Source organism: Phaeoacremonium minimum (genome assembly GCF_000392275.1).
Source record: "Phaeoacremonium minimum UCRPA7 unplaced genomic scaffold PA7_03_scaffold_39, whole genome shotgun sequence".
Taxonomy (NCBI): Eukaryota; Fungi; Ascomycota; class Sordariomycetes; order Togniniales; family Togniniaceae; genus Phaeoacremonium; species Phaeoacremonium minimum.
Window position 1 is genome coordinate 904,516 of NW_006920946.1, and position 25,955 is coordinate 930,470.

At 48.8% G+C, this 25,955-nt stretch overlaps 5 protein-coding genes across 5 annotated transcripts; 1 reads left to right on the forward strand and 4 right to left on the reverse strand.

The window, feature by feature from the left end:
• Positions 1-1,984: 1,984 nt before the first annotated feature.
• UCRPA7_649 (putative oxidoreductase - protein) lies at positions 1,985-3,671 on the reverse strand (the record flags this gene model as incomplete). The annotated part of the gene is made up of 3 exons (XM_007913243.1): positions 1,985-2,923; positions 2,986-3,016; positions 3,667-3,671. The coding sequence occupies 3 exons, from the start codon at positions 3,669-3,671 to the stop codon at positions 1,985-1,987; spliced, it is 975 nt and encodes a 324-aa protein (XP_007911434.1).
• Positions 3,672-10,117: 6,446 nt separating this feature from the next.
• Positions 10,118-11,149, reverse strand: UCRPA7_650 (putative fad binding domain containing protein; the record flags this gene model as incomplete). Its single annotated transcript, XM_007913244.1, has 4 exons — positions 10,118-10,624; positions 10,686-10,818; positions 10,879-10,913; positions 11,147-11,149. The coding sequence occupies 4 exons, from the start codon at positions 11,147-11,149 to the stop codon at positions 10,118-10,120; spliced, it is 678 nt and encodes a 225-aa protein (XP_007911435.1).
• A 2,813-nt stretch (positions 11,150-13,962) lies between these two features.
• Positions 13,963-14,851, reverse strand: UCRPA7_651 (hypothetical protein; the record flags this gene model as incomplete). Its single annotated transcript, XM_007913245.1, has 2 exons — positions 13,963-14,164; positions 14,748-14,851. The coding sequence occupies 2 exons, from the start codon at positions 14,849-14,851 to the stop codon at positions 13,963-13,965; spliced, it is 306 nt and encodes a 101-aa protein (XP_007911436.1).
• Positions 14,852-18,776: 3,925 nt separating this feature from the next.
• UCRPA7_652 (putative aminoglycoside phosphotransferase protein) lies at positions 18,777-19,865 on the forward strand (the record flags this gene model as incomplete). The annotated part of the gene is made up of 1 exon (XM_007913246.1): positions 18,777-19,865. The coding sequence occupies one exon, from the start codon at positions 18,777-18,779 to the stop codon at positions 19,863-19,865; it is 1,089 nt and encodes a 362-aa protein (XP_007911437.1).
• Positions 19,866-24,217: 4,352 nt separating this feature from the next.
• Positions 24,218-25,953, reverse strand: UCRPA7_653 (putative helix-loop-helix dna-binding domain containing protein; the record flags this gene model as incomplete). The annotated part of the gene is made up of 2 exons (XM_007913247.1): positions 24,218-25,261; positions 25,900-25,953. 2 exons carry the CDS (start codon positions 25,951-25,953, stop codon positions 24,218-24,220), a joined length of 1,098 nt encoding a protein of 365 aa, XP_007911438.1.
• Between the last annotated feature and the right edge of the window lie 2 nt (positions 25,954-25,955).

Here is a 25,955-nt window from a genome sequence, read left to right on the forward strand (position 1 = left end):
CAAGCGTAATAAGCTTCATTGCAGGCGGTCCCGTTGGCATTAGCATTAAAGCAAACCACAGCATGGGATCCGGGCCTAGTATATGGGTCTTAGACGCGAGAGCATAGATGAATCCGATAGACGCCGCCGGCCAGATTACAAAACGAATAACGAGAATGAAAGTAACAGTGACCCAGGGAAGTCTAGGTCTCTCAAGTTCACCATCTCTAGACTCTCGCATTGAATTGTAAAGAGAGACTCCGGCGACAACAACAGGCAATGGCACAAACAGGCTGCCAATGGTTTTAAAAGAAGCTGTCAACCATGCAGTGAAGATGCCACCATCCTGGGTATCGTTGAAGAATGCCCGATGGAGCACTGGTGTCAAGCCAATGATAGCGCCCAGGATAGCGCCCAATAGTGGTGCATTGAAGAAGTCAGATATGAAGAGCAGCCACCATTTTGTCCGCGGTCCCAGTTTAACCCAGTGATGTCGCCGTATTAGAGACGGCCGGCGAGGAAACGACTCATAAGATTCATAAGAGGCTTGTGCAGTGGATGTCTTCCGGTTTGATGGGAAGAATGCGCTAGGGCGTCTTTTGAACGGATCTGTGAACTGCACGGCAGGTAGTTGGCTAAGCAGTCCAGTCTCCTCACTAGCCTCGCCTTCATCTCTCCCTGCTTGATCGCCGCCATTGCCACTTTCGCTTTCTGGCTCCTTATCATGGTCGGACTCTGGGGCGTGTTCTGTGTCGATAAGCCGTGGCCCAACTGCAAAGGTCAGACAGCTGGAGATAGTGGCAAACACGAGGAAATATGACTTCGCACGCTCGATGGCGGCGGATGTGCTCTCGTCTGTAACAATGAGTGACTTCAAGATACCCGTTTCATCTAGAGCCGCAACGAGTAGCAGAGGGTAGCTAGTTGTGTTGTTGAACATAATGGCCACTGTTGTCCAATCCGGCATACCAAGTCCCAAATGCGCAATGATCCCGATAACGAAGGAGATGAGATGGCAAATGATCGCCCAGGCCACGATGATGCCGTAGCGGTCTGCAGAACCAGCATGTAATTCTGATCCAATTTTTGTGATAAGCAGTGCGGGGAGAAACATTCTCACGCATATCTTCGAAAGCGCCTTGGAATTGGCCGCGTTCAGTAGCTTGAGATGCGCCGCGATTCCACCATAGAAGATAACCAGAAGCACAGAGACGCTGGCTTGGATGGCAGCCAGAAAGGACTCGAGGAGCCCCGTCGGTGCCGCTGCAACACTTGGTATCGCGAAGTTCATCTTGTTTGCTTTCATGTAAGCAACATCTGATATGCTTTTGAGTTATTCGCCCGAGACGGTGGCTGGCGTTCTACGAAGTTCGCGACAGAAGATCTAGCGAAGATGCAGCTGTGCCAGATTGCCGGGTTTGATATGAGGTGGGGTGGAAATGCCGCAGGCTGGGCTCGATGACGAATGTACGCCTCAAAATGGCGAGGCCGTAGTTCGTCCAGCCAAATCACGGTGATACAAGAACAATGAAGATCATTACGACATCTCATGGCATGAAAATAACGATAGTTTCTAGACAGACCAGCATCAGGTCAAATGCACGATGATTGATGACGAACAGGACGTTGACTCCAAGAGCCTGACTTTAGCACGTGCCTATCGCTCTCAGCTTCAATGGGGTTAGTCTCAGGAGCTCCTGCAACACTCCAACTGAAGGCGCTAATCCGTTTGCTCGTCTCTTTTTAGTGCTCTACATGCTGACTGGCCTATAATTATGGCAGGATTTCAAGCCGAGATTGAGAATCCCTTACAATCGATAGTTGTGGCAATTGCACTTTCAGAGGGAAACCATGGAGTTCAAAGCTTCAGCATGAAGAGTCTTGGATGTACCTTCTTCAATGATACGTGCTTAGTGTGTTTGTTTCGTATCCAAGTGATTCTAGCTAGGTCCTTCAACCCTCAGCCTGGACTGCCAGAGCAAGACGATCATGTCTTCCGCGTCACTTAGTGGACAGGCAGCTCATTGTTCTCCAGCATGCGAATGGTCTCTCTAGTTGCAGCATCCAAGTCTTCCCGAGGCAGCCCAAGAACATCGTTATCTAGCCCGTGGCTAGTCTCGTAATCGCCATCTCCATTATCGAAGAAAATCCTAGAATAGATCCTCATGGGATGCGCGCTGAAATCGCCTTTGGCTACACGCTCAGAGGCTTCCTTCCAACGCCTCTCGGCATTGTCCTCTCTGATATTCCAGTCGGCGTCTGTGGTGCCGGTCACACGCTTGAGACTTTCGTACATGTCGCGCTGACTAACTCGGAAGCTGGAAATAAAAAGCATATTGTCAAAGTACCGGCTGATGGTAGCACTTGTGTCGCTCTGGTCCTGTTGTAGAATCGGCAGATTCAGCAGTGCGGCAACTGCACGCCCGCACTGAGCCCAAGTGCTCGTGTTTATCTTGACATTTCCTCCATCAAGTAACACTCCACTGCGCTTCTTAATGTCGAACCCAAAGAGGTCTTCTCCCAACCCGAGGCTCCACTCGTACCAGTAGCCGCATGTCAAGACTACACTGTGAATGCCCGCTTTTTTGACGTCTTCCCAATAAACACCAAACTGAGGACCCAATGTAGTATCATTGCCCAATTTCTCATTACCCCAGAAGTCATAGCCGTACACGTTTGGCATAATGTACTGGATACCAGCCTTGGCTGCAGCTCGAACAATTTTAGAATGTGTCTCGGCAGGAGCTCGAATTGCCAAGCTTATAATTAGGAAATCCTGACCCTCTAGAGCTTTGATGAGTGACGACTCATCGTCATAGTCGATTACTATTGCTTTGACCCCCGAAGGCAGGTTGCTCGTGCTAGCCGCGCGTGTAAGGCCGGTTACAGTCTTTCCTATCTTGAGGAGCTCCTTAGCCATTGCCGACCCGATATGACCTCCTGCCTGATTCAATGTCAACACCCATTTTGATAACTCGAAACTAGATTTTGGTCGATAAAACTCACGCCAATAATGGCAACGCGGTCGATACGGTTCCTATAGCCTTGCGGCTGATCTTTGGCATATTGGGAAGACATTACGTCAGATCCTCGGAAATAATCAATAGAGAAAAGCGTGTTATAAGTGAAAAGACTATGAATACTCAATTGAGCATATAAACAGCCTAACTCAAGAAGGTTATCATAGGTGCTCGACTTTTATAGCTGAACAAAACTCATTGCGATTTCGCGATCGGCATGTTTAAGCACGATGCACCTATCTAGGCAATACATAACTCCGTTTTCTAAAGTGGTTCAAACGGATATTGCATAACTCCATCTCATGGCATGATGTATGGACTAAGCCCATATCTCTATAGCAAAGGACATCGAAGACATTTATATAGACACTAGAGATGTTCAGATTTAGCGTTGTGTTGTGTGCAGGGTTAAGTCCGGTAAATCCATTAGTGCCATCATTACTCCAGCGCCGACCCGCGACATGGTCACATTTCGATGTTAGAGAGGGAAAGAGAACCAATGAAACATGAGAAAAAGGCGAATAATAAGGTATGGCAATCTGTTAGATATAGTTTCTGCTGTCTGCGTTGGCTGAGAAGAGGTTTACAAGGATGAGCGTTCCTCATCACAAATTCTTGGCGCGACTGTGTCTACACATGTAAAACAGATTCTGAATGTCATACTCACTGCATAAATAAAACTATATGAAGATGCCATAAGAAAAAATAGTTCGTGGTGAAATCATGCTAATCTCCTATTGTCTTGAGTCAATTGCGTGCTTTCGAAACCAGGCGGCACACAAAGACCTAGACGGCTCAAAGAATGCTCGTCTTAGTCGCGATTTTCAACATAGTTTAGCGTTCGATCGCTAACCATAAGACATCAATATCATAGTCAGTATATAAAAATTATGAATAGATTTCGTGCTCATTATGATACCTGATACTCAACCAAGGAAGGAGACTGACTATGCCAACGCAAGATATTAGCGGCGCTTGAGACCTTGGCTTCCTGCCTGCACTTGCGCTAGGATCTCATGTCGATCCCGGCTCAGCTCGCTTACGCCGGCAGCTGACGGCCCGCTATCGTGGCGCGGTTACGCAGTAAGACGAGTTCGAGCTGACTTCAGACATGTTTATGTAGCTTTTCCCTTGCAACCTCGAGAAAACCTCGAATTACACTCGCTGCTCTCTGAATCTGTCGAGAAACACCTCATCTCCTCCTTCGACTCTCTTCTGACACGTCTCAATCATGGCGTCGGCAGGAAGCTCTAAGGAATCCATCAGCGCTGCTGCGTCTGTGCCTTTCATCTATCGCCTCATCTTGACAACATTAGAGCCAATCTTTGCGACTGGAGGTGCTATGATCACCTTCTTCGATCCGCCAAACTATCTATCAACCATGACCCGCCACCAAGTGGCCTTCGCTTCGGACACCAGGTTCCTGTACACTGAGCTGGGAGGAGCATGGCTCTACTTCGCCTTCGTCGAGGCGGTCGTCTTCCGGATGTTTGACGACCTTCGATTGTGGCGGATCTTGTGCGCGGGCATGCTACTGAGCGATTTCGCCTACTGTCACAGCGCCGCCCAAGCTGTTGGTGGATGGGGGCCGTGGTGCACGCTCTCCGAGTGGACTGTGGAGGACTGGACGGTGCTCGTGACTACAGCGCCTATGGTACTTTCGCGAATTCTTATAGTTCTCGGTGTCGGAATCACAGCGCCTCAGTCGGCAAAGAAACGAGTTTAGTGGAGTGATGGCGACAACAGAGTTATGATGACACATCTTGCAGACGAAAGGCAAGAGCTGTCAAACTTTTTGTCTGGAAGCAAGAGAAGTCCGAGAGTGGTGGAGAAAGAAGATCAAGACTCAAATCGTGTTCAATACAAAAAGTCTACTCTTATTGATAATTACAGTCACGTATGCTTCATAACTATAGTACAGGTCAAGCTCTGGTGTTTGGCTCAGGAGCCGAAACACTCGCATTCCCCCCATGGTCAGGTGCGGAATAGATCCATCGGTAACATATCCACCGGCTCCATATATTGCGCATCGCTCAGTGCCAATGAAAAAGGCGTTGCATACGCTCCCATATCGAACGAGTCACATTGAGAGCCAGTCACACCAGGCATGAGCCACTCTTGTATCCAGGGCTGTTGAAGGTGGATGTTACCTGGAGTTGCAGTCTCAGCTGCCAGAGTTGTCATGATCTCCTCGCCAAAGTCAACTCCTTCTCCACTATTCATTGGCTCTCCAGGCGTGTAGTCGCTCACTCCAACAACACCAGCAAACTGTCTGGCTACCAACATGAGGACACGGTATGTGGGTGAGAGTTGTGTCTGCTGAGCTATCTTCAGACATGATCTGACTGCCTCTTTTAACCTGGCGAGCCTGGATTGATCAGTTATAGTAGCCTCTTTGTGAGATTCTGATGAAGTTGTGCAGGAAAGGAGCTCCAGACATAGCACGAGGGTGCAATGGTACAAGTAATAGACGTCTACCCAGGACACTCCATTTAAGAGCCCATCATTCGCCAACTTCGTCAAATACTCTAACGACTTCTCCGTGGATATAACACATGTATGTCTAAGACTGCCGAGTTCGTCTTCCTGAAATCGATCTTTTTCGTGTTTGTGTGATGTTAGACCGAGCTCAGTCTCAGCTTGGTAAAGCAGATATGGCCGTAGGACAAGCGTTATGGCGTGATGGTATTGGGTGTGTAGCAAGAGAACAGCTCGCCTATGATGCTCGATCATCGACCTCCAGTCTGGCAATAGATGAGCAGGTAATGAAACATACCAGTCATCCAGATCACTCAGTAGGGCACGAGAGACAGCCAGACTGGGTATGATGCCATCGTTGTGGTATGTATTGTAGGTGGTCTGTTTAATATGCCAAGTTAGCTTGATAAGGCGCATCTGCTGCTCTGCGAAGCCCCGCGGCGCCTCAGTCATGGATTCTGTCGGCATTGAAATAGTTACTTCCGCATCATCGATCGCCGATGGCCGACCTAATATGACGCAGAGGTTCCGCTCAAAAGCGTACAGGGTTGCCCATACCCGACGACGGGTGTCTCGCTCGACCGGGTCAAAGTCGGCACTCTCGGCAGTCTCTCGGTGCATGCCCAGTGCAAGAGCCATCCGTGCAGCGGACCCAAGAAACATCCACGACGCGTTGCGTTGTCCTGAATTGTGCTCGTAAAGTTGTAGCAAAAGAAGTGCTTGTACATTGATCATGCTAGTTGTTCCCGTGAGCCGACCAAGTGACGAGCGCACGAATTCTAAATAACGCCTCTGAATTGTGATAGATTGCGCAGAATTATGATGTTGAGATGTTGCTTGAGCACCAAAAGTAAAAACCATCGCAAGACAACACATGTAGCCTGTGTCGGTTTTGATAGGGTGCAGGTTAGCGGAGGCTCCGATGTTTCCAGATGGCTGCCAAAGAGACTCATATTGCAGTTGAAATGTTCCACGATGAAAAACTGGGTAGTTGGGGTGAACTTGGTCGAAGAAGATATGAACGAAAGAGTCGGCCGTGTCTCTGGGCAGAAGAAATCCCTGGCTTTGAGTTCCTTCATTGGAAAATTCGCTCTGTACGCCAACGTCCAAGGGAGTATGAGCACTGGCAGATGGTGAAGTGTGCGTTGGGCCTACCAGATCTGCTTGACTCGCTCCCTCTGGTCCAGCAGGATCCTGGATCTCAAGGGCTTTGCTTGTCCGTAAATCAACGAAGTCAGCCCGCAGTGCCTTTTGGGAGAAATTTGACACATTATGGCACTGGGCCACAAGACTGCGGATCGCCGTCACAAATCTAAAGGAGCTTGATGGGCCGACATAATGGCCAACTCCTTGTGACGTTGGGATAAGCTTTTCTGTAGTATCTCTTCTTCGGAGCTCATTGTTTTCAGTAGATCGAGCAGATTCAGGACGAGTAGAATGAGCGGTAGAGGTAGCAACAGATACCCTTCTAGATGTGGTAGCCGCAAACAGTTCAGGGGCCGATGCTAGGTCGTCTCTTTGTGGCATTGAAATATGCTTCTCTTCACCGATTCGATATAAAGTGTCCAGGTCATTGGTGTTCTCATCCTGGAAAAGTCCTCGGACAAGAGCATCCAAAGCACGATACCGAATGCTCAAACTCTCAATGCTGCCGTAGACTCGCTGTTTTCTGGGCAGCGTGGATTCGCACTTGATACGGTTGGCGACACAATTGGTGCAAGGCTCTTGCGGAAGGCCACGGATACACTTGGCACGTCGATGCTTACAGAAGTCACAGCTTACAGCTGCGCGTCTCCGCTGTCTCTCCGGGACTCGCTGTCCCTTTCCCGCGTCCGTCGGCATCTCCAGCAGCGGCTGTAGAGAAGCGCGGCATATGAGTGTTGTGAGACAGTCAGGAAAACTGGAACAGGAAGGATAGATTCGATGGGTAAAGAGTGAGATTGATAAGCTTGTGTCACGATGGAATGGCAAACCCGGCAAGACTACCCTCTCGGGTAGTCTCTCGTAAGGGCCCACTCCAAAGTCATCTCCGTGTAATTCGAAGCGAGCTACTCCAAGATTCTCCCAACTCTAGCCTAGGGCGCCCCCTCAGGAGAAGTTAGTGCGTAGCTTGTAGGCATGTGGTGCGGGGTCCCCGCACGCCGCAAAGGCCAGTCGGCTGGATCGATCCGAGTAATTGAAAGCCTGGGAGAAATTGACCGCGGCCACTCGCCGGGGCCTTCACCACCGAATCTTCTCTTACGAACACAGGAGAGTTGAGAAAGGGCTGGGGAATACATTGTTTGCACGGACGATGCTACCTTCCTAAACACCTTTTTATAACTATGTTGATCCCCAGGTCATCCGAACCTCCCTAGATGATTCCCCCTATACGCCGTACAAGCAGGTGCTGAACATTTGACAACCACAATGGCCGAGAAAGATATGTCTGACAACTACTCTCATGTTGAAGAAACCGTCAAGGGCTCTTCAGATACACCTAAGCTTGATCCTCATGGATACCCACTCAATCCGCAACCTAGCCGCTTCCGGGATGATCCTCTGGTAAGTCATTCTCAATATTTGTAGGTTTACCTGCTATTGTCTTTGCTGACTTTGAGGAGAACTGGCCACGGTGGATGAAATGGACTGTTCTTCTCCAAGTCAGTGTCATGGCACTTCTTGGTCCATTCAACGCGGCAGTACCGAATCCCAGCTTCGGCTTATTGAGCAAGTTCTTCCATGAGCCTGTCGAAATCATCACGTATAGCACAACAACGGCCATCATTACTGGCGGTGTTGCTGTAAGCTGTCCTGGTTATCTCTTGCAAGGTTGTCAATCATCTGACCTCCCAATAGCCTTTCATCTGGGTCCCGCTGTCGAATGTATATGGAAGAAGACCGATGTGTCTGATGACCCAAATCGTTACCATCGTTTCCCACATAGGAACCGCTTATACAAAGACTTTACCTGCTTTAATGGGAGTGCGGGCAGTGAATGGGATTGGATTCGGCGGCATGATGTCTCTTGGCACTCCGGTTCTCAATGATATGTTCTTTATGCACGAACGAGGTGAAATGACAGGAATTTATACTCTATTCGTGACTAACGGTGCGCATATCGCAGTTCTCTGTAAGTGCTTTGACATTCTCCAACGTTTAAAGTTCTTGAGCTGATGCATCCGGTAGTTGGAGGGTATCTTGGCCAGTATGCGGGATGGCGATGGGATTTGTAAGTCTCTTCTCAAATCGACTTTCCTCTCTAAATGATTAGCTGTATCGATTTATAAAGTCTAAATCCCGAATTTCCTATCTTTTCTTGCTAAACAGTTTCCAAGGCAATCGCTAATTCGATTCTAAATCTTGCAGTTACATGCCCGCCATTGTGACGAGTATTTCCTTTCTAGTGGCAGTCTTCATGCTTCCGGAGACACTATTTTCTCGAGGGCCAAAGTTTCTAGAAGAGCGCATTCATGAACGATCGTATTGGGAGCTCTTGTTCAACTTTCCGGGCAACCTCATCCCACAGCGTCATCTTCACCCCAGGGACTTCCTTACCTCATTTTATATGCTCAGGTATCCTTCCATCTTGTTTCCATTCTGGTTCTACACCTGGAGTTGGACCTTCATCAACATTCTCCCTGCAATCACTATGGCGAAGATTTATGGAACACTATATGGATTCACAAGTGGTCCTATCGGATTATGCACTGGCATCCCACTCATCATTGGATGTCTAATCGGCGAACTGTCTGCGGGAAAACTGAGCGACATCATCATTTACCGTAAGGCTAAGCACAATGATGGCGTTGTGAAGCCGGAGCATCGCCTCTACTTGACCTGTATATCTGCCTTCTTTGGACCGATTGGGATGATAATATTCGGCGTATGTCTTCAAAAACATACCATGTATATCATTCCGCTCATCGGTCTTGGAGTTGGTAAGTTTCTAACAACGCCTCACAGTCATTTTGATTATGATTAGCTCACTCTCATATCATAGGTGTCATTGGGCTTCAAATTACATCCACGTGCTTGTACGCCTATGTGTCTGATTGCTACCGCCCGCAAACTCCCGAATCAGCGGTCCTCATGAATCTGAGTCGCGGACTATCTTTTGTCGTGGGGTTCTTCTGGTTGCCAATGGTCAAACAGATTGGATATGCATGGACTTGGAGTACCTTGGCTATTGTCCTGCTTGTTCTGTGGCTGCCCATCTTGTCTTTGATGCTCTGGGGCGAGGGTTGGAGGAAGAAGCTGGGGGATCCAAAATTCCACCAATACACCTGAGGCAGCCAGACAACAAGCTTATGGACAAAAGCCTGGACTGAGATACCCGTATTGTAATATAATTTCTTAGCTGTGCTGCAAGCATACTATGGTACATGGCCCCTTAACTTGATATGTCTGTAATGAAATTGTCCGAGATGTCTGTGTTAGCGGCAATTATGGCAGCTGATTTAAGGTGGTGACGCTCTCTCGTAAAAGGTGAGAGTCTAAAAAATTGGGTTGGTGTCGAAGTTCATCGTCAGCGTGTCTAGTCACATGGACACTGAATCACTAAAAGTTATTTGATGGCTGCAAGCATAATTGAAGATACGATTATTGCTGGCTACTACCCTTAATACATGAATTCAAAGTGTCTAGCAATATCTCGTATCTCATGCCTGAGATTGAATTTCTCGGGCGTCAACCTGTACGGATGTGTCAAATGCTGCCTTTGACTCCTTTCCCTTCCTTGCCTCCTTCAAAGCCTCATCAAGGACCTTATACGCATCATAGCCAAATAGTCCATCCAAAAATTCTTTCCGTGATCGGATGTTGATATGGCCTTCCCAGATGCCTGGATGCGCAAGCAGCCATTCATCGCGCTTGCGCTGCTCTTCACCATCCTCCATTTGAGTGAACCATCTACTATCAACGCTATTTTCAGCTACATGGGCTGCACGCTTAATGCGCAAGTTCTCATAGATACCCAGGGCCTCTGGTAAAGCGGCTGGAGTACAGTACTCCGGTTGCGACAGGATGCCACCGAGAATGGCCGCATCTTCGATGCCCACAGCCGCACCCTGCGCTAAATAAGGGGTCATGGCATGGGCTGCATCACCAATCAACACGAGCTTGTTTAAAGAGTGAGCCCAATGGGGAATCTCATCATGAGTATAAAGCTAACACGTAGTTTTATTTAGTATCAAGAGTTCGATGATGTTGTCCGGAGCATGAACTTACGCGCCATTCAAGCACTTCATCAACGTAGGAGAGCATCTTATCAATCCTCGGGTCCCAGTCCTTGAACGCTTCTCGCACATCCTCGTTGGTCCCAATCTTTTGGTTCACGCCGTCTTCCATGTTAACATCGCAGCTAGTATTCGTTAACATTAGTGATTATTAGGCTTTATCTCCGGACCAGATCACTACATACGTGAAGACAAAGTTGATCAAAGGCTCGTTCACCCCCTGCAACAGGTATGACAATATGGTACCATGAGGTCCAATCCAATGATTATTGCGTGGTACTTCAATCAGCTCTTTGAGTTCAGGAATACCTTCCAGTTTCTTTGTCGGTAATGTGACTCGGTAAACCATCTGACCGGTGGGTACAGGAGGGCTCTTGTAACCAAGGACGATCTCACGGCAAACCGAATGAAGGCCATCGGAGGCAACTATAAGATCTGCCGTCAAGCGCGTACCATTCTTGATTGTAACGGCGGGGACCTCGGGCTCGACTTTGACGACTCTACTGTCTAGGAGAATTTCGATACCAAGTTCGGCAGAGCGAGCGGAAAGTCCACGATGAAAGTCTGCCCGATGAATGTGCCTACAAAAGTTGGCGTGTCAACCCTCCTTTCCAGATTATCCCTCTGTATTTATGGGTACTAACCAATATGGCGAACCGTACTCCTCGAGTGCTGGCTTTTTCAATGGGCATTCGACAAGCATTTGACCATTCTGCCAACGCATCATTCGCAGATCAACTGGCTCAGTACAATACTTTTCGATGTGCTTGTCTATGCCGAGATTTCGTAGAACGCGAGATGAGTTCGAGGAGACCTGGATACCTGGTATTATCAATACTTAGAGATTTGCGCATTGCTATGGGCGCAACCAACCTGCGCCAATGTATGTGATCTGTGCAGCACTCTCCAGAACTCTCACATGATGACCTGCCTTAGCCAAGGCAATAGCAACTGTGAGGCCTGCAAGACCTGCGCCAATGACAATGATTTGCTACATGGAGGTTAGTGAAGGGTACTGAGAAAATAAACACAAGGTCGGCTTGCCATCTCAGCTGTTTTGAGAGACTTTGATACTCTGTATGCAGTATCTTATCTCGAGTCAATGCTTCGGTTGTGGTTAAAGCTCTTCTCTTCGTCAAGAATACGCTGGATCCAGACGTGACAACTCCCGCCCGTCCTCGGAGATCTTGGCATGCCTTCATATCTTCAGGCCACATGAGTTGTGGCCAAAACCTGTGCAGGATACCTTGCATCGGTCATAGACATCCGCCATTGACGCGATTTTCTCCGTGCGTATTAGTGCCGGAAGGTTCATGCCACGGAAGGATAGAGCCGTTAGAGGAAAGGCACTTCCGCTTTCAAGCCACATTATGATCATGCACTCCAGGTCTAGCAATGCGAATTGGTCGCCTCATGACCAACAGGGCAATAAAATCGTACTCAATTAGAAAATTTGTCAAGAAGAGATACATGCATCAGTCATAACCTTTCGCATTAAACGTTGCACACAGGACAAGATTTTTTTACGTGGCCAAACATGACCACTCTTCCCGAACAGTGCTGCATCCTCCCACCCTTTCAGTCGGATTACAACCCGATTGGCCGAAGATTCAAAATCAATGTCGGCGGCCAAGATGATCTTGAGGTCTATTCGACTGGTCAACTAGATTCGTCCAAAGTGTTGATAGCTATATTCGGTGCGAAAATTGCATTGACAGTTTGAGCAGCCTACAAGCTAACTCACGAGATCAGACATATTTGGCATGCACTCAAATACTCTACAAGGTGCTGATCATTTGGCAAAAGTCACAGGTTACAGGATCGTCGTCCCTGACTTCTTTCGCGGTCAATCCTGGCGGGTGGATAATATACCCCCCAAAGAGGGTCGGCCGTTTTTAAACGCATGGATCCAGAATATTGGCTCCTGGGAGAAAGTTCGGCCTGGACTTCTAGCCACGTTATCGCTCGTTCAGAAGGATGGAGCAAAATCTGTTGGCGTAAGTGCATTTCAAGAATCGAGTACTTCACGCGAAAATCTCACCGATGCGACCTTAGGCATACGGGTTCTGCTTCGGAGCCAAAAAGTTGGTACAGGGCGCAAATGAGAAACTCTTCAAGTCAATGGCTTTGGTGCATCCATCTTTTTTTCAGCCCGAAGACGCTGACAATGTCGCGGTCCCGGTAGCACTTCTACCTAGCCAAGGCGAAGATAAAGACATTATGAACGCATTCTGGGACAAAATACAAACGAAAGACATGGCAAAACTTTCTGTCAGACAAGATTTTGTACGTTCAAACCTCTCATGATCCGAACAAACTAACACCACTAATGTTTTTTCTGCCGCAGCTGGACGTCCATCACGGGTTTGCATCGGCAAGATCAAACTGGGATGATCCCCATTTAGCATCAAAAGCAAGAGAAGCCTACGCCGTCATGAAGAAATTCTTCGAGAATACATTGTAGATTGCATATAAAATAGCTGTTTAGATTTCTAAGCTCTGAAAATCAAGTCTCTATTCCTTTAAGACTCTGCGCCAAAACGTTGCAGAAATCCAGGAACTGAGAAACTTCCAACACACGGAAACCTCCCTATGTTGGGGCTTCCTTGTGTCGTATCGGCTGACAAGAGGACTGATCCATCCGGCGCAGTGAATGAAAGACGTAGCTGACCAGATCCTTGTGCTTGAGCGTACACAATTCGCAACGGGTAAGCCTGCCCTGCGATGAGATATATTGTGTAGGTACCATATTCCGGCCCGCCCCCAGCATACCGGTATGAGATTTGAGTGTTAGCATTGGTGGCATTCCACCCTGAATACGCAAATGGACCAATCCATAGATAGACAGTCTCATCCACAGCATTGACTGTGAACGTGTAAATGCCCGTTTGATAGGCAAAGATATATCCGCGGTGGTTCAAGACCAAGTGGTCGCTACGTAAGAATGGTGGGGAGCCATATATACTTTGATATGTGCCTCGACCGGTATCTAAACCGCCGGTAGTGTTGGTTATGCCTTGATACACAGGAGTTGACAACTGTGATGAGATGGTCAGCAAGAGGATGTATATTTATGTCAAACGCGCTGTGGCCGAAGTTTGGCTCTTTTTCGAGCATTGCCGGAGACAACAGGCAACGAATTCTGAAGGGGTTTCAGTTCTCTAATAGCATGGGAAATGTTTACCTTGTAGTCTTCAGGTCTAAAGCTGCTATAAGTTTCGTCGGTGTTATCGCCACTAGTGTTGTTATAGTATGCCCACTCCAAGCCTTTATTGTAGCACTGCGTTGGTATCGGTTCTGGCGTAAAAATCGATGTTGATATTGAAGTTGAAGTGCGAGTAGATGTTGAAATCGAAGTCAAGTTCAACATTGGTGTTGTAGTCGACAATGAGGTTGATTTGGAAGATGAACTGGAAGTAAATGTTGAAATCGAGGTCGAGCTTAGGGTGGTTTTTGAAGTCGACATAGACGCTGAAAGTGAAGAGGTCGAATTCCAACGGGGCGGTTGTGTTGGGCAACTGTTGACAATTGATATCGATGTGATAACTATCGTTCTAGTAGACGCAGGTGCAGAAACGGTAAAACGGACTGATTTCGATACTATGCTAACAGGCGACACAGTCACGACTTTAACCGAGGTGGCCGTTGGGGTAGGGGTAGACAAGCAACGGCAGGCTTGCGATATCTGAGAATTAGCATAACCAGCGATATTCGGTGGCAGAGGATGGCCGCCATGGTCATAGCCTCTTCTTAGAAGTATCGGTGTGTAAGTGGGAATCGTAGAGATAGACGGAAGAGTGGATGTGCAAGTGCTGATGTATGTCACCCTGAATTGTTCAGCTGTGTCTATGCATATTCGGGGTTGAAAGGTGGCCCATTTGATGTGCTTTTATACTTACGCTGTCGTATAACTGGTGGCTATGGGAGTGATGGTGGTTATACCAGTAGAAATCTTAGTACTCGTCTTTGGTACTGAGGTGGTCGCTGTTATGGTTTTGGTCACGGTTGGGATGCTGAGAAAGGACTGTATGTACTGTATTAGATAGTTCCTTACTCGGATCGATCAAGACAGGGAGCGACAGCTTCCTTACCGAGCAGAATGGAGATGCAGAAGAATATGCCGTCAGAGCTTTGACTACCGCATTTACCAGCGCACATTCGATATTGTTTTTGTCTGGAAATCCGTGGGGTTCAGGATCAGGGACCGGTGATGCAGCGACAAGAAAAGGGGCAATTATGGACAGCACGGCAAGTCTCTTCGCTGTGAACTTCATGGTTAAGTAGGTTGAGTGAATTCAATCTACTAAAGTGTAAGATCTAGTGCAATCCCTGAAAATTGAACTCATAAATTGTCGAGTATCAAGACTAGTTTATATACCCCTTGAGTCCCGTGTCTAGTCATAGTATTCATTCCAATTCACCACCATATCACCACGCCTCGCAGTCGCGATCGAGCTGAGTGACCGTGACTGAGGAAATATTGGAGCGGTAAGACCCTAACCACCTTGACAGGCGCTGGAGGTAGCACAAACACGTATCTTAAGAACGCGGCTTCCTAAAATTGCAGCCATTCGATGCAAGGGGGTTCAGACAATAAGGTTGAATTAAAGATCGAAATGCTTCGGAAGCTCATTGCTATGTGAATTGTCTTGCTTGGCCACTCAAGCCGTTGGCCTAGGCCGTCGTTTTGGGATGCGTGTCTCACAGGGCTTGAGTAGCCACGCGGGAAAGGCCGGTAGAGTGTTCCCCATCAAATAAATAGTCTTCCGCAAGGCTGGCGCCAAGATAGATAAGGACTGGCACGCACAACTAGACGTCATGCCGGCCATGTCGAGGCATATTTGCTCTCTCTTCATTCCATGACCCGTGCGCCATCGGTTGCTCCCGTCTATCATGTAGGCTTTGGGCAGGGACAATCTAAACTTCCTGCCTCCAAATGGATTGAACGGCAATAACTATGTACGAAATGCTTGGTTGAGTTGCCATGCGCTATGCTGGGATTCAGAACTCAGTGCAGTGTCTTGCCGTCACTAACTTCGAGAATACGGATCCCTGTAGGTCTATATTACAACACATCTCAAATCCCATCCCTTTCGCCGTCGATTGATCAGACAACTCAAGCTTCTTCGTGCTGGTAATCGCATTGGTTCGATGTCATCACCCAAAAGGTGTAAACCTTTCAAGTAAAATACCTGCTTCGTGGCCCTCCCTTTCTAAAACAGATTTGTGTTTTTCGCTTCTGATCTGAATGATGCATTGGAATTCCTTTGGACGAATGTTGAAGCCTTCCGTATACGCAAATGTATCGTACTGTCGATTTGGAATTGGGAGGATGTCGTACGCCCATAAGAGCTTAGCAAGCGCAATGAAGAGCGAATTTGCTGCAAGATTGGCACCAGGGCAGACTCTCCGGCCCCAGCCAAAGGATGAATGGCCGCTCTTCGAGGGGTGCGGCTTACCAGACCCTTCAGTTGGACTTTTGATTCTATTGGCTATCGCATCGTCAAAGAACCGTGGCGGATTGAAGTGATGAGGATTGGGATAGTACTCCTCATTGAGGTTGATAGCCCACGAATTACCCAGGATTGTTGTGCCTGCTGGTATGTAATAACCGTCGTAGTGATCGTCTTCTGTGGATGCATGTGGTGTACCACCTAGGACAGCTACAGGACGCCATCGCAGCACCTCCTTCACCAATGCCCTCATATATGGTAAATTCGCTTCATCTTCAAACACCGGTGTGCGATTCGCCCCTACTACACTGTCCAATTCGTCGTGCGCAGCTTCAAGAGTCTCCGGGTGTGTTATTAAAGCTAAGAAGGCGGAGCACATTGTTGATGCAGTTGTATCGGAACCTGCCCCAAACAGAGAGGCCGGAATGAATGAGAAATCCCGATCTGACAATGGGATGTTGGATGTTTCTCTCATTTCCAGAAGCAGTTTGCAGAGAGAATCGGGAAGCTTCTCCTTTTCGTCCTGTGTCTTGGCTTTTACAATGTCTCCGCGAACAAGATTAACCAGTGCCATATTGGCAGCGGCTTCTCGTCTACCGTGTTCTTTGATGTCCTTCTTCCAAGGCGCCAGGGTATCTGGCACATACTTCAGCCAGGGAAATGTTTCCACGAGATATTTCCCAGGTACATTTAGTGAAGCTGAATATTGCATAAACTCGAACCGCTGACGAATGACCTCGGCATTGAGAGAATCTATGCGATGACCGTACGCAACACAAAAGACGACACTCGAGGTGAAAGTCTCGATGAGTTTCACCCAGTCTGCTGGTCTATCAAGAAGTCTCAAAGCAAGCCGCGACGCCTCCGCTTCTTGCACCGGTTTGTAAATCCTCAATGCTTTGGGGGTCAATGCCGTGTGCAAGAGTCTTCTCCTCGTGCTCCATCCTTTTCCGTATGGCTGGACAAGAATGGATGCCCCGTCCCACAATATTTCTCCCATGGCCACCATTCGTGGCCTTGATGAATATTTACTACTGCGAACCTCCATGAGTTCTGCAGCGATGACAGGATCTGAGATCACTACCGTCGGGTGCCGACCAATCCAGATGGTGAAGATGGGGCCATATACCTTGGACCATTCTTGAAATTGCACCCATGGTTTATGCTTCGGAAGTTGGAACTTATTTCCCAAAAAAGGAAGGGGCGCTGGCCCTGGAGGCATCCGATACCAGAGAACGGCATCATAAAGGAGAGTGATCAACGGTGTTGCAACGATCAAGGAGAACCACACGTAGAGTGGCCAAGATGTCGGATACAATATATTGAAAGTCATTTTCTCGCAATGCGTGATTGCAAACAAATAGGTGAAGTAGGAACAACGGATAAGGAATATTGTGACAATACCTTGCCAAAGCGAAATGATGCGATGCTGCTTCAAATCAGGCGCTGCGGCTCTCATTTCTAAGAACCGCACCGAATTTGACGAAGCAGCGCTGGTCTGGGTGCTTCTCCGCATCTGCTAAAATAGCTGAGTTCGGCAATTGTCCGTATGATGCTATTCCATAGACTTAGGTATACCGAAGCGGGCCGGCGTCGGGGCACTGGTTTCCCCGCATGCAGCCGTACGGTGGAGGGCTGCACTCTTTTTTCGGAACGTGCACATATGGCACGCGACACATGCGGCACACCTGACCCAGAACAGTCAATCGCTGGCTCTTAACTTGATAGAGATTGTTGCTGTGTTTCGCATGTAAGGCTCCTTGTTGAGCCGCATACCCCAACAGGGTAAAGTTCAGGTCAGCCCAAGCATGTCATTTGAATACAAGCATTACTGCTCGGTTCGTAACAAGAAATAATAGTAGGTTCTTGTAGCTTCTCATTGATTCATGTTCCTAAAAGAACAAAGTTGTCTCGGTCGTCAAATTTTCTCGTACAATCCATACCCGCAGTTGCAAGACCGGTTGAGAGACATGAGGTCATCGCTTTGTTCGCGCATGCGTATTATGTCAACATAAACACCATTCCCATGAGATTTTGAAATCCGCGAAGATCGCCCAATTTGCTAATATAATCGGTGTAAACAGAATGAGGTTTTAGGCTGCAGTGGCAAGATGGTTAGTGTGAAAATACCTGATGGCCAGTGCCAGGACATAACTTCTCCACGATAACTTCAAGAGGCATCTCTCAAAGAGGTATGATATCGTGTTAGCACCGGAACTAAATACTGGCGCCGGATTTGCAGGCAGTGGGTCTGTGAATGAGAGGCAGCTCATCCCCTGTCACAAGGAGTGAAATTGGCAATACAACACAGGGAGGAAAGCATACGCTAACCAATCTTCTTGGCTGCAAAATATACCAACTACCCTGGGCTTCTGGCATCATGTCTAGTATCTGTGGCTGCACATGGATTGCATGCACTGGTGGATTTGAACCTTGCTAGGGTGCAAGTCTGTGCTCCCTGACCGCCTATACCCTTGTCGGTCTGTGGGATATCCTACCGGAGGTCTTCACAACACCGATGCTTCCTTAGACAGAGATAAAACCCTGGGTCTGCCAACGTAAGATGTTTGAAAACAGAGTTTGAGCTTACCTGTTATTTTCGATCACCTCCTCAACACACTATACGAATCATGGCTTCTACCGGCAAACTGGAGGCTAGCAGCCCCCTACCTCTGACCACGGAGCAACTGACGGCTGAGTGGTTCACAAAAATCCTTGGACGCGAGGTCACAAACGTCACCATTGGAGAAGTTATGCATGGTACGGCATCGAAAATCCTCGTCGAGTTGACTTACAAGGACCCTGCCCCTGGAGCACCCACTCATGTCTGCGTCAAGGGCGGCTTCAATCCCCAGCTGCTGGCTCTGCACCCGGCTCTATTTGCCGTGTACCGCCTCGAAGCCGAATTCTACCATTACATTGCCCCAACAGTGAAGATGCTTCTATCGCCCTCGTACTACAATGGTGTTGATACCAAGAGTGGACAGGGGATTGTTGTACTTCAAGACCTGAAGGCGGCGGGATACACGTTTGGAGATCCCCTGGAGCCGTTCCCAGTCGACCGTGTCCGCAAAGGTGTTGAAGAGCTCGCAGCCTTGCATGCGTTAACCTGGGGCGGCAAGCAGGAGGACTTCCCGTGGTACTCGCCCGGCCTATCTCTTCGTGATGTTATCTCATCAATGTTGGTGCAGTCAGAGTGGGACAAGCGCTTCCTAGGCGACGCCCGCCCGCCTGTAGCGGATTACCTGGTAGATCGTGAGAGGATTATTGCGGCATACCAGACCTTGTGGAGTACGACAGACCCGAGACTGCGGTGCATCCTGCATGGTGACTCGCACATCGGCAACACGTTCGTGACACCTTCAGGGGAGCCTGGTTTCCTGGACTGGCAGGGCATACACATTGGCTCGGCAATTCATGACATTGCCTATTTTATTACCGGCTCCCTAACCATTGAGGACCGAAGGAACAACGAGATAGAGCTATACCAGCACTACCTTGACTCGCTACATAAAGCTGGTGGTCCCAAGTTTGAGAGGGAGGAAGTGTGGGATGAATACAGAAAACAGCAGCTCCACGGCTTTGCGTGGGCTCTCACAGGCCCAATGATGCAGACCAGGGAGAGGGTGGACATCATGTCCGAACGCCACAGCGCCGCCATTGTTGATCACAAGAGTCTGGAGCTGCTTGAGGCAATGCCAGAGCACCGCAAGGCTTGAGGCGATGGTCACAGACACCATGTCTAGTGCGAGTCTAGTTAGTTAACCGTTGGGCTTTTGAAACACGCAGGGTCTGATATGCGAATCCTTTTGACTCTAGTTCCAAAAGTGGTTAAATTGATAGTTCTCCCCTTTCATGGAAATAGCGGTAAGGCGAACATGAGATCAGCAAAATGGTGGCTGTCACTGGTCAGGGTTCTCAAATAAAAGTCGTTCGATGAATTCGAACTCCAATCGCAGTAACTAAAAACGCCATTCCTCTAGTGCCGGCGAACCGTGCCACATTTGAGCGTGGCAAACGACGAGGCATGCTTCGGCCAGGGGGTCAAACTTTTAGGTCCTCGTCGACCGTTCCTGAAGGACGGGACTACGCGTTGCAGGCTCCACCCCTGACAAAAGCCCGGGGGAGGTATCACCAAGATCTGCATCAGTCGCCCTTTCAATATCAACTCAATATGAAGACTCTGATGGCCAATCCGAGGCAAGCGGGTAGCAGCTTCGTGAACTCGGGGCTTGAGATTGCGACTTTCTGACTTGTGACCGATTCCTAGTGATATTTGACGGAGCATTTCTCGCTGCAGATGCGGCCGCCAGTGCGCTCCCGTATGACAAGCGGATACTAGGGTTGGCTCCATAACCCTAGGACCCTACCATGTTCTAGGTCCCTTGTCACTTTGCCCATTCAATTCATGCTCTTCTCCACTAGCTTCATTCGCCAAAGCCATTAATCCTGCTACGATAGTGGTCAAGTCTTTCGGCTACAGGCTTGACAGCTTCTAGACACCTGGACTGAACTAAGGGTCTGAGTATAGGAGACAATGACAATAGCACTTAGGGATTAGTTATCATGAGCTTCCCGTTCTGCGTCTCAAAAGCGCCATTGTAGGAGAATTTGAGGAGGTGAAAATTCTTCCTCCGGCCGCCTTCAGGGATCAGATATTAGTCTGAATGACCCAAGAATAGCCCCCAGGCCAAAGTCATTGAAACCAGCGAATTCTTGCATTGCCCCATCCGCTAGGCTCTGCCCTGGCAGGCCTGGCCTGATTCGTTCTTCTAACTCGAATGCTTTAGGGCGTGTAAGGTACTGGAAGATTGCCGGGGAACCAAAGGGGAGAGGGGCCGTCAAGCGGCCAGGACCGTTGAACACCCACATCCCATTAGTACCCGTCCTATTCCCCCATGGCTCGATGCGACTTGACTATGGCTCCAAAAAGGAAAGATCTTCAACTCCAAGGGGCTCTATGAAAGCCCAGTTGAATGGCCACGGCTATAAGTCCCCAGTATGAGAGCCATCCTCAAAAGACTCTAATTCTGCCTTAGCTGTCGTCGATTCTTCACGCCACAAGTCAACACCGAGGGAGTTCAAGTGACACAGCTCATCGAAGAACGGTATCACGATGGCTGAAGAAGTCGGCCTCATGCCGGCCCCTGAGGGCGTGACACCTGACTTTCACAGCATCACTCAACTACAACGAACAGTCATCACAGTCTACTCTGTGACTTTCGCCTTGGCGACTATTTTGATGGCGTTGAGGTTATATACTGGTGCCTTTATTGTGAGAAAGCTGGGTCTCGATGCTCGTGAGTCTTCGTAGTCAACCCCGCGTCCTACACTCAGCGAGGCTAATCATGATGAAACAGCTCTTATTCTTCTATCATGGGCGGTATCGCTTGCGTTTTTCATTGCCATGGTTCTAGGTAAGCCTCAGCACTTAAATGCCAATATGAACATTATCGTCTCCAAGAGCAAAGCTAACAAAGGCAGCAATGCCATCTGGTTTCGGTAGACATCTGTATGCTGTCACAGCAACACAGCTGACAGGTTACTTGAACGTATGTCTAGATCCAAGACCGCCTTACATACCCCATGCTAAACTCTATGTCACTGATAATAGCTTCTTCTTGTCCTCGCCATCACGTACATCTGGCCCCCAACCCTCGCAAAATTGGCCATCGTGGTTCTTTATCACCGAATCAATCCTTCATTGACTTTCCGGATTTGCTGCTACGCTGTTGGTGCTGCGCTATTTGCGTATACACTCGTGTTCACCATCCTCTTCGCCGGTCCTTGCAATCCTTTGACGACTGGATCAGGGCAATGCCTCAATAACATCGCTGTCGCGCAGGCAGTCCTAAACATTGTGACAGATGGCATTCTCATCATTCTTCCGATTCCCATGATTCACAAGTTGAACATGCCCCTGAAGCAGAAGCTTCTTGTTGGCAGCATTCTCGTTCTAGGATCTGGGTTCGTCATTCCTCCCCAATCATATCCACTGTTGCGGTACTCCTCGAGCCTTTTAGCTAACTTGGCGTTTCTAACAGTGTCATCCTTGCTTCTATTGTACGAGTTTCGTACGTACAGGCTATGCAGAACAACCCCGATGTGACGCATACGCAGGCAGCAGCAGCCGTTTGGTCGTGTGTCGAGCTGAATGTTGGAATTATCTGCAATTGTCTAGCCATGTTGAAGCCGTTTGTCCGACGTCACATGCCATGGCTGTCCAGCCTCGTCGGGGGTGGAACCGAGCCGGCCTCATACAACAAGCAAGCCAGCGGCCCAAACACCGGGGGCGCGTTTTCCAGCGGCTGGCGAGCCGATGGTGTCAACCACAGTTATCAGCTACACAGCGTGGACCGAGGTCGGGATAGCCCCATGGATAAGAACGCCGTCGTTATCGTCGACGAGTTCCGCGTGCGTTATGACAGGAGAAAAGATACAGGCGATGCGTCAAGCACGGAGGACATTCTGCCAGCCGACTTGGAGCACGCACGTCCAAGGGACTAAGATGCTTCCCAAAAAGAATAATAAAGTGAACGCGTTCACACACAAAGCCTCGCCGCGGCAGGGTATCTATAGAGTGGACCATATGGTCTACTGTATTTGTATTAGTACCTTGTATACTTCACTACATTGTCAAGCTAGCAAGCTGAGAGCCATGTCTAGTTTCTAGAACTGTTCTTGATAGCGTAATTGCAGCAGACTCTGTCGTTTTGAGTTGGTCGAGTACGGAGCATTGCCGACTCTGAAGATACCCGGTCAGCTATGCGGCTTCGAGATATTCAATATACGAGTCAATGATATCAAAGACGAGTTAAGATAGCATATGCATAATCAACTGTATTCTTGGTACAACTACCCTGTAGATTCTCTACGTGTCGCGAGGCTGTAGAAGCCATGTATTGTGCTCCACCACGAGAAACCTCGATATCGGTTATGAAATTGAAGTAAAGTTGCCAAGAGGTCTGAATAAGGAACAATAAATTCTTATGAACAATTATGCGATTGCCTCCGCATTGGTATCATGTCTGCATGTTTTCTATCACTGTATTGCGTTATGATTACCTTACAACGTTCTTGACTAACGTGCATTTTTCTACACCCAATCGAGCAGGCCGAATTTACCTATGACAGTGACATATGCATGCGTTTGCATAGATTCATAGTTGCTCCCCTCGGACGGTACGTCAAAACAAGATTTTCGAATAGGCTATTCCGCGTTGATCACCTAACTACTTCGTGATCACTGACCCTCGTCTCCGACCGACCGCGGAAAAGAAAAACAATTATAGAAAACTAGCTACAAAGCTACTCGTTTGCTATGACACTAAGACTTATCTTTGCTGAGTCAATAGACCTCAGATTATATTTGGCTGATATTTTACAATTTAGGTTCATCAGCGTCCTCTAGATTGTCGTATTTGAGTCCGGCTGTATCTGAAGGCTGTCCTGCTTTGTACACGAACCTATATACCCAAGCTTCGTCGCGCTAACTCAGCCAAATAAAGGATAATCTTGCCGAATCTATGGATAAAAAGGGAAGTATACTATGCAGTAGGACAGAACTTAGAGCACGGCCATAGGGCTAGAGCCTATACTATTTCGATCATGGTTTGCGAGGCTTGGATGGAACAAGCAATCCGTGGATCTTCTGTAGTATATCAAAACGGGGGCCATTCATTGGGTCACACTTAATCAATAAGGCATGCAGCAAGGGTATAATGAACATGATAGATAAATTGAAGCTAGTACTCCGTTAAATCATGATGGCCAAGCTAGTTGCGTAGCTTTGAGCCAGGCACACTCTCCTTCGGTGCCGTTGTGTCTTGCGAGAGCAAGCTCCTCCTATTTTCATAGTCTAGTATTCTGTACAAGGATTGATCCGCGATATCTCGCGAGGTCCAAAGTAAGAAGGGTGTGTGAGCATTCAAGCTCCTAAACATGTCAACCACTCTCGTGGAGTGCGACAGGTATCTCTGGAAACGCCAGTGCTAAAACCATAACATCATCGCCGAGCAGATCCCATATAAATCATCGTCATCATCATATACACGATCAGTGATAGCCAAGCTTAGGCCTGGCCGACCATTTGCATGCGCTGGCGCACGACAGCGCGCTGCATCTCGCTGACGTTCTCGATCAAGCCCTTGCGTTCTTCCTGTAACGCGAGACGCTCCTCCTCGAGGGCACGGATGCGCCGTCGGGCCATGTCTAGAACTTCAGCCTTACTCATCCTCTTGTCGTCGGCATCGGATGAGGAGCCGCCCTTGATGTGGTGACGATCGCGTGCCTCAGCCTGCTGGTCAGCCGGGAGCACGGCAAGCAGACGCTCGAACTGCATGTTGAGGCGGTTGCGATATTGTTTCTCGACAGCGTTGTGGCTCTGGCGTGCACGCTTCTCCTCGTTGGTCAGGGCTTCGTCGTCGTCATCCTCCTCTTCTGCGGGTGATGAGGACTTCGGAGAGGCATTGGTCTTGGGCTTTCGGCTTGCGGTGCGCAGCTGGATGTTGTGGTTACCTCCATGACCGCTAGTGGCCGAGGCGGCAGCGGCAGAAGCGGAGGCTGCCTTGGAGGACTTCGAGGACTTTGGCTTCGATTTGCTAGATGACTTCTCTTTGGATGCTTTAGCAGTGCTAGCTTTGCTGGAGCACTGCTTCTTAGATGGCCGGGAAGGCTCCGATGCAATGGTGGAGGTCTCGTCAGCTCCTCGCTTGGAAGAACTCAGGGACTCGTTGTCGGTTTCGGTGCCGAGAGCGGCAGGGGAGATGAACTCGTCGTTGAAAGATCCAAGCTCGGGGCTGCTAAGATAGCTACCACTGCTATACGTTGTGGATGAAGGTGCTAGGGGCACTGTGTATGTGGGTGCAGTGGTACCGATGGTAGTGGACCAGTCCATCAGATCATTGCCGCCGGTCTTTGTGCCGAAACCCGCATCGAAGCCTTGTGCGCTGAGAGTTCCGGAACCGGACGGAAAGCCGAAGTAGTCATATGACTCCTCACCAAAGTAGGCATCAGGAGAATAGGAATAATCTCCGTTCAGGTTCCAGGACATCTCGTTCGAACTTCCAAACTGATCTTGAGAATCAAGAGTCGGTGTCAATGGAGACATAGAGGTCTGTAAGTCAAAAACATTGTTAGCGTCTCAGTTGCGCAGAAATATGCGAACCCCAATTGCAGGCTCCAACAGATAAGTGTTTCTGCAGAACAACTTATTCAGGAATATGCCACTCGGCACTATCCCCGGCCGTAAAAGATTTTGCTGGAAAAGCTTTACGGTACCGTCGTCCCCATCTGGCTGCTCAAAACTCCTCGGCACAACGTTGCGACCGAAGGGGGCTTGCACTTGGCCCAACTGAATGGGTAGGGGGAGATCGTGGACTCGGCGGCAGCTCCGACGGGCCAGGAATGGGCTCAGGGGCTCTAGTTGGTCCCCAGGCGTCCCGTCTCGGCAGGCTGCCTCCAAGTCTCACTGAGTTTAGGGCAAGCCGCAGCAGCGGCCTTCTGATCACCTGAGGCCTTTCGAGTGGCTTAAGAGTGGCTTCTAGGGTTTTTGAAAACCCTCCAGCGCGATGGCCCAGAGACTGACCACAACTCCTCGCTAATCTGTGGGAAGCACACTCTTGGGCACTGAAATCTGGTGATCGGGCTGCCGCCAGTCCCAAAGAGCTACAGCTCTAAAGGACCCGTGACTCAAAAATCTCCAGACACTCGCAGGAGGATGGCTCGTAATTAATGGGGATTGGTTAATCTTACTTTGAACATCTCCAGATCCAGGTCGTTGGAGAAATAGCTTGATGTAGAGTCCATGT